The sequence below is a fragment of the Scylla paramamosain genome, chromosome 45 (assembly GCF_035594125.1).
Source record: "Scylla paramamosain isolate STU-SP2022 chromosome 45, ASM3559412v1, whole genome shotgun sequence".
In the NCBI taxonomy this organism is placed as follows: domain Eukaryota; kingdom Metazoa; phylum Arthropoda; class Malacostraca; order Decapoda; family Portunidae; genus Scylla; species Scylla paramamosain.
The window spans coordinates 1,507,501-1,515,000 of record NC_087195.1 but is presented as its reverse complement, the minus strand read 5'-3'; the positions used below and the strand labels follow the sequence as shown (position 1 = coordinate 1,515,000).

General features: G+C 43.2%; 2 protein-coding genes across 3 annotated transcripts in view; both read right to left on the bottom strand.

Moving 5' to 3' along the window:
* LOC135094233 (probable serine/threonine-protein kinase roco8) overlaps nucleotides 1-1,229 on the bottom strand; it is a 1,906-nt gene extending 677 nt beyond the window's left edge. The window contains exon 1 of the mRNA XM_063994153.1: nucleotides 1-1,229. This exon is cut by the window's left edge and continues 677 nt beyond it. Coding sequence (XP_063850223.1) covers nucleotides 705-1,229 — 525 coding nt within the window. The 3' untranslated portion in view covers nucleotides 1-704.
* The window catches only part of LOC135094232 (mucin-2-like), a 19,926-nt gene that overhangs the window by 677 nt on the left and 11,749 nt on the right, over nucleotides 1-7,500 (bottom strand). For both annotated transcript variants that reach the window (XM_063994151.1, XM_063994152.1), the window contains exons 2-6: nucleotides 7,073-7,225; nucleotides 4,230-4,352; nucleotides 3,450-3,539; nucleotides 2,580-2,714; nucleotides 1-2,243 (exon numbers count right to left, since the gene is read on the bottom strand). The exon at nucleotides 1-2,243 is cut by the window's left edge and continues 677 nt beyond it. In XM_063994151.1, the coding sequence (XP_063850221.1) occupies nucleotides 1,428-2,243; nucleotides 2,580-2,714; nucleotides 3,450-3,539; nucleotides 4,230-4,352; nucleotides 7,073-7,225 (1,317 nt within the window). In that variant the 3' untranslated portion in view covers nucleotides 1-1,427. The remainder of the gene's footprint in view (nucleotides 2,244-2,579; nucleotides 2,715-3,449; nucleotides 3,540-4,229; nucleotides 4,353-7,072; nucleotides 7,226-7,500) is intronic.

The following is a 7,500-nucleotide window of genomic DNA, read 5'->3' as shown; positions in this document are numbered from 1 at the left end:
ATATTTCTATATATAGCAATAATCGTTTTCTCTCTCATAATAGTTTTAAAAATGTGTGTGTGTGTGTGTGTGTGTGTGTGTGTGTGTGTGTGTGTGTGTGTGTGTGTGTGCGTGTGTGTGTGTGTACTGATATCTTGACGTAACACAAATGCACGTATTTTGAAGCTTGATTATAAGGAGGAGGAGGAGGAGGAGGAGGAGGAGGAGTAATATGATACGGTCAAGGAACAGGAACAATGGGAAAAAAAAAGGAAGAGGAGGAGGAGAAGGAAGTGGAAGAGGAGGAGGAGGAGGAGGAGGAGGAGGAGGAGGAGGAGGAGGAGGAGGAGGAGGGAGATCTGGTATATTCTTCCTGTGTATATCAACTGAATGATCAATGAAGGAAAACGGAGAAATCACAACGAAAACGGGAAAAACTCATACACTCATTTGGACCAATCAGTATCGTTCTTTCAATCCTGCTGCATTTTGATTGGCCGGGGAGGAGGGAGGGAGGGATGGGGGCTAAGGGAAGTGATGGGGGGAGGGACTCTTCTAAATGTGCCAAAAATAAGCTTGGATTTGAAGCTTCGACGCAAATCAACGCTAAAGTTTTGGAATATGTAAAATTCGATACATATTTTCTGGCGTGGCGTGGCTGGCTTGGCTTGGCTTGCTACTTAAACTTAGATGAAGGAGAAAGAGTAAGGGAGACGCAATAAATATTAAAAGTTTCCATCACCGAAGTTTGAGGAGAAGGACTGGTTGAAGGAGGAGGTGGAGGAAGAAGAGGAAGTGGAAAACGTCTTCATGAAAGGAGAACCAAAATCTTGTGGCATCATTCCAGGCTGCTGCTGCTGTTGTTGTTGCTGCTGCTGTTGCTGCTGCACATTCCTGGAACGCGAGAAGGAAGACATATTGCTGAAATTGGACATGTCTGAGAAGGGAGAGGAGGCGTCGGTGAACTGGGAGAAGCCGGACATATCGGAGAACCCAGACCGTCCCGAAAGAGTTGACCCCATAGAGTCTGTGGATCTCTGGGACATGAGGGAGTGGCCGCGTCCCATGAGGTTCCGGAAGTCATCGAAACCCTGTGGAAAGGAAGGCGGGGGGAAGAAGCCACCCATGTCCCCAGTGGTGGATGAGAACGATTGCTTGACGGAGGAAGAGGAGGTGGAGTTCTTCTTGACGGACATGACTGATCCATCCGGGAGGTGTTGGATGCAAGACTCGCTCACACTCTTCAGCATCTGTCGACTCTGCCCGCTTGAATTTCCCTTCCGGATCTTCCTCGACCTTTGACAGCTTAGTGGAGGCCTCCCGTCTGGCCGCCTGCGAGTCCTTATCCGTTATCTCCGCAGTGGTCTCCTTGTGCTCCTTGTATCCGTCCTTTTCCTGCACCACGTTCGAAGTTTGGGACGTCAGCACCCTCCTCCCGTTTTCTTCCGTCACGCTGATGCTAGTCTGGTTGCCCGTTCCGGTAGCTGGCTGCACGACTGGCTGGGGACTGGAATTGTGGTTGTAGTGACTGGAACTGTGACTGTGGCGGGAATTGCGGCTGAGGTGACTGATACTGTGGTGGTGGTGGTGGTGACTGGAATTGAGACTGTGGTGGAGGGGACTGTGGGAACTGTGGTGGAGGAGACTGGAAGTGTGGCTGAGGTGGTGGAGAATGATACTGCGGGGGTGGTGGGAGACTGCTGGTACTGCTGCTGGAATTCCTGGAACTGTTGATGCTGCTGAGGCGAGAACTGCTGGAACTGTTGGGGCATACTCTGCGGCATTGCCTGGAACATCTGTGGTGGCATCTGCTGTGGGTGAGGCTGGAAGTTTGGAGGGTTCTGTGGGGCCTGTCCTTGCTGTGGCTGTTGGGGCATACCCTGGCTTGGCTTGGAAACGTTAAATGCCACTTCTGTCCTGACTGGGTGACGCTTGCTTAAATCAAACTCCATTGTCGACGAAACACGAGAAGATTCGGACCCAGCCTCACTCGGGGCAGGCGAAGAACAAGTACTGGTCTTCGTGGAGCCAAAACCGGAGTCACAGAACATTAATTTCTCCCTCATCTCCTTTGGCAGGGCTTCAAAACCATCTGACGAAGACTCAAAGCTGGAGGATGACTGGATAACCTTTCTAGTGGAGGTGCTCTTGATGGAGGTGGTGGCGGAGGAGTTATCGCTGAATTGCTGGTGCATGGTGGAGGAGGAGGAGGAGGTGCTGGTGTTAGCGGCTCGCTGTGGGGTGTCTGTGATTGCTGCGCCATCCTGAAAGAGAGAAAGGTTTGTTTGGGTGAGTTTCCTAGCTAGAATGTCCTAGATTGGCCTGGATGTAGGTTTGGTTGGGTTTTGTGAGAGTATGGGGTTGGTATGTCCTGGGAAAAGAGAGGCTTGTTTGGGGTTGCTTTAGTACCTCTCTCTCTCTCTCTCTCTCTCTCTCTCTCTCTCTCTCTCTCTCTCTCTCTCTCTCTCTCTCACTATTACTTCCTAATTTTCTTCCATTTCTTTACTCACGTTTACATTTTTGACAATCATCCGCCCTCCATCCCCTCTCTCTCTCCCTCCCTCTACCTCTCCCTCCCTCTCCCTCTCCCTCTCTCTCACCTTCTTGGGCGCCTTGATGGTGAGCACCCCGTCCTTGGAGAGCGCCGTGGAGACCTGGTCAATGTCAGCCGCAGGGGGAAGGTTGAATTCCTTGTAGAAAGACTTGCAAGAGGAGGACGCCCCATCATCTGACGTCTGCAGGAGAAGTGTAGTGCCTTAGTGGTACAGGAGGTAACGCAAAGGAACACAAAGGAAGTAATGACAATAGATCCATTGTTCCTTATGAGGGTGTATGGAGAGAGAGAAAAAAAAAGAAAAAAAAAAGAGTTGCCTAATCTAAGGATAGGAACGAGTTGTATAGACGACACAAAGGAATAGAAAGGAAAGAACAAAATGCGGTAGATATATTGTTCGTTACGAGGCTGTTAGGGATAAAATAAATAAATAAATAAATAAATAAATAAAAAAAGATAATCTAAGAAGGGTAGGAATGCGTTGTACTGGAGGTGACGCAAGTGAATACAAAGGAAGAACAAATAACAATAGATCTTTTGTCCCTTTTGAAGCTGTTTTATGAAAAGAACATTGTCTAGTGCAAGGAGAAAGATAAGGACTAGCGGTATAGCAGGCAACACAAAGGAACAGAAAGGAAGGCCAAGACAGTGAAGAAAGCAAGCACAAAAGTGAAAAGAGAGGAAGAAAAAAACAAGTAAAGGTAAAAAAGGGAGAAAAGAATAAAGAAAATAAATCAAATAAACTTAAATAAAACGAGACAAAATACAAAGAATAACACTGACAAAAAAAAAACAAAAAAAAAACACAGATTAAACAAACATACTCGTACATAATATATCATACCAAACCACCACCACCACTACCACAACAACAACAACAACAACAACAACAACTACTACTACTACAACCACTCACCTTCTGATAGGACCCTTCCACCACAATCCTGTCATCCACTGCTCTCACCTGCAGCTCACGTGGATTAAAGTCTTTCACATCCATCACCACCTGTAATTAAGTCACTCATTAGAGGTAAGACCCGCATCTCATTAATTCCAGGTCAAATTAATAAGTCACCTCATTAATTCCAGGTAAATTGGTAGTCATTTCTGGTGAATGAGTCAAGTGTATTCTGAGTCCACGTGTGTTTTGGTTCAGTGTTGTAGTGGAAATGTTTGCTATTTGTAAGTCTTGTTTGTTTGTTTGTTTGTTTGTTTGTTTTCGTGTTTTTGTATATTTTAATCCCTCGTGTTCCGTTACAGTGTTTTGTATTTAGTTTAAAGTAAGAATGTTTGATTTTCTTAGTGTTAGCTCCTCCTCCTCCTCTTCCTCACTCTTTCTGCCTCTTCCTCTTCCTCCTCCTCCTCCTCTTCCTCCCCCTTTTCTGCCTCTTCTTTCTCCTCCTCCTCCTCCTCCTCTTATACCTCTCTCTCCTTGCCTCCATCTCCTCCTCTTCCTCTTCCTGTACCTCTCTCTCCTTGCCTCCATCTCCTCTTCCTGTACCTCCCTCTCCTTTCCTCCTCCTCCTCCTCCTCCTCCTCCTTCTCCCTCCCCTTCCTCAATCTCTGCCTTTTCTTTCACCTCCTCCTCCTCCTCCTCAGTCTTTCTACATTTTCCTTCTCCTCCTACCCCTTTTCTACTTCTTTTTCTCCTCCTCTTGGTACCTCCCTGTCCTTGCCTCCTCCTCCTGGCCCTCACCTGGAACTTGCCATCCTTCTCGGTGATCTGAAGGGCCTGGGAGGCGTACAGGTCCTCGTCAATCTTGCTGCTGCGTATCTTGGAGTACACATCGCGGCAGTGGGAGCGAGAGTCCACGTCCACCTGTACGGGAAGGGAGCGACTCAGCGCAGGTGTCACGGGTGGAGGGGAGGCTGCGGGTGGAGGTGGCGAGGGGGAGGGTGGTGGGGAGAGGCGTGTGAGGGTGTGCACTAGGACAGGACGAAGGGAGCGGATGGAGCTGCGGATGGGGCTGCGGATGGAGGTGTGGATGGGGTGATGAGAGCGAAAGGACCGCAAGGACTGAAGGGAGAGGAAGGGAAAGGAAGGGAGGGGAAGGGAACAAGCATAAGTTCATTAGCCATAGTGTACACAAAGGACCATTGGTTGGGAAGACATGTTGGGGAAGGCAGTGTTGTGGGGACCAGGGGTGACTATGACATGTTGGGGAAGGCAGTGTTGTGGGAACCAGGGGTGACTAAGACAACCGGGCGCCAAGCTAATGGAAATGGTGATTGAGGAAACTGAATCTGCAGCAAGGGCGAGGTGAAGAAAACGTAAGAGTTGTGTGAAGGGTTGCAAAAGGACGTCGTAAAGAAAATGGAAACTAAGAGGAGTGACTGTTGCAATTTGGTAACCTACAAAATGAAGAGTTTTATGTTAAAAAACACAAGATTTCATTACTGAACTGGCTTACCCGTTATCAAATTACGCCATTAAATAGAATAACCACAATAGGTATCATTGTTATTATTATCTGTTATGAAATGCTAGTTTTAAATTAACCTAGAAATCTTTTGAAATGATAATAAACTCAACATGACTGATTCTTGCAAACTTGGTCACTGTGAGGGATGTTCACTGGGGATACAGGTGAAGGAAACGAGATGAGGGGAAGGAAACAACAGGGAAAGGAAAAAGGACAGTAAAAGGATAGAAATAAAAAAAAGAGAATAAACATGTAGAAAAAAAAAAGGAGCAAAGAATAGATAGATGATGATTGGAGAGATGAAGAAAACAAAATGAGGGGAAGTAAATACAACAAAGGGAACAACAAGGAAAAAAAAAAAACTAATAATAGATCCCACAGAAATATAATGATTAGTGGTACAGGAGGCAATGCAAAGGAACACAAAGGAAGAGATAACAGTGATATAGTGTTCCTTACGAGGGAGTATGAAAAGAAAAAAAAAAAACTGCATAATGTAAGGATAGGAACGAGTTGTATAGGAGATATATAGGAAAAAGAGACCATATAATAAATAAATAACGATTGCAGAGGTAAAGAAAACGAAATGCAGGTAAAAGGAAGAACAGGGGATAACGAAAGGAAAGGATAGAATGAAAATAATAAATCCTGTGGAGAATAAATATCAGTGAAAAGAAAATATAGCATTAGTATATGATTGGAGATTAAAACAATAGAAAATGGGATGAAGGGTACTATAGATGGGGAACTACAGTAAAAATTGATGGTAATAGAAAACTGACTAAAAATACGATTATGCAACAGAAATGTGATAAATTTAGTAGATAAAACAACTAGAAAAAAATAAATGACAAATGAATGAATGAATGAACGAATGAAGAACAACAAGAACAAGAACAAGAAGTATAGAAGAGAGAAATATAACAACAATGGTAAATAAATATGATCAGGAAATATTGAATTACAGTAAACTACACAATTAATTAGTCACATACATACATACATACATACATACATACATACATACATACAGTGGCCTTAACAAACAGTATATACAATTAAACATACACATCATAATCAGTACATAACAAATGCCATGAGATAAAATACATTGCAATAAAAAGAATAATAATAATAATGACAATATCAAATTTGAATGCACCGTTAAAATGAGAGAAAACAAAAACTGCAAACGAAACCCAAGAGTCATCGTCATCATCAGGAACACCAGGCGAGGCTAGGTTAGGATATCAAAGCGAACTGAAATGAAACTAGAAGAGGAATAATAATAATGAAATCAAGCGATGACAGATAAGATAAAAGATGAACAGAGGAAGATAAGAGAACAATGCGCGATAAGAGAGAGAGAGAGAGAGAGAGAGAGAGAGAGAGAGAGAGAGAGAGAGAGAGAGAGAGAGAGGTCAGTGATGAGAATGATGATACTAAATTAGAAGAAAGAAAGAAAAACGATTTAAAGAAGGGCGAAAAAGGAGAACCACAAAAACACACTAGGAAAAAAAAAAGAATGAAAAATAAGGAGACAAGAAAAAAATAACGAATCAGAATACAAAAAAAATAAAAAAAAATAAAAATGGTGTTAAAACTTAAAGAAAACTGAAATAACAAACAGAAAAAGAAGTTAACAAGATTCAAAATAGGAGAGAGAGAGAGAGAGAGAGAGAGAGAGAGAGAGAGAGAGAGAGAGAGAGAGAGAGAGAGAGAGAGAGAGAGAGAGTACAAGAAACAAGAAAATAAGTAAAAAAAAAATGAAGTTAAAAGGATATAAGCGTTAAAAAAAAGATGACAGAATATAAAATACACACAAAAAAAGAAAAAAAGGAAAAAAGAAAACGGATTATATAGAAAATTAAAGAAAATGGGAATTCAATTATAAAAATCAATGAAAGGAAAGAAAAAAAAAATAAGAACACGAGTTACATGGAAAATTAAAGAGAAAGAAATCAACAAAAAAAAAATCAATAAAAGAACAGAAAAAAAATCAATAAAAATCAATAATAAAAAAGGTTAAATGGACAGTAAAAAAAGAATTGAAAGGAAAAAAAAAATAAAATACCTAAGCTTCCCCTGTCAGTCCAAGCTTCCCTCGCGCGCTCACCTTGAGTCCCGTTGAATCGAAGCGGTCCAACACAGACTGCATGGCCCTGTCGAAGTCGTCCCACGCCTCCCTGAAGAAGGCGTCATCGAAGAAGCCATCCCTCTCCAGCACCCTGATGGACCTGCCGGGGCCTGCCGACGCCATCTTCCGGACCTGAAACCAAGGGCGTCGTAATGAAAACGGGGGATTATATACGATGATTGGCTTATATTAGACATACATCAAGGACCTAACCAAGGGCGTCGTGAAGAAAACGGGAAAAAAATACACGACGGTTGACATATATCACACCTCTAACCAAGGACGTCATGGAGAAAACGGGAGAAAATATTGGATGGTTAACTTAGGGATATTAGATCTGACCAAGGGCGTCATGAAGAAAACGGAGGGGAAAACTGAAGAAATTAGACGTGTAACAAGGGCGTCGT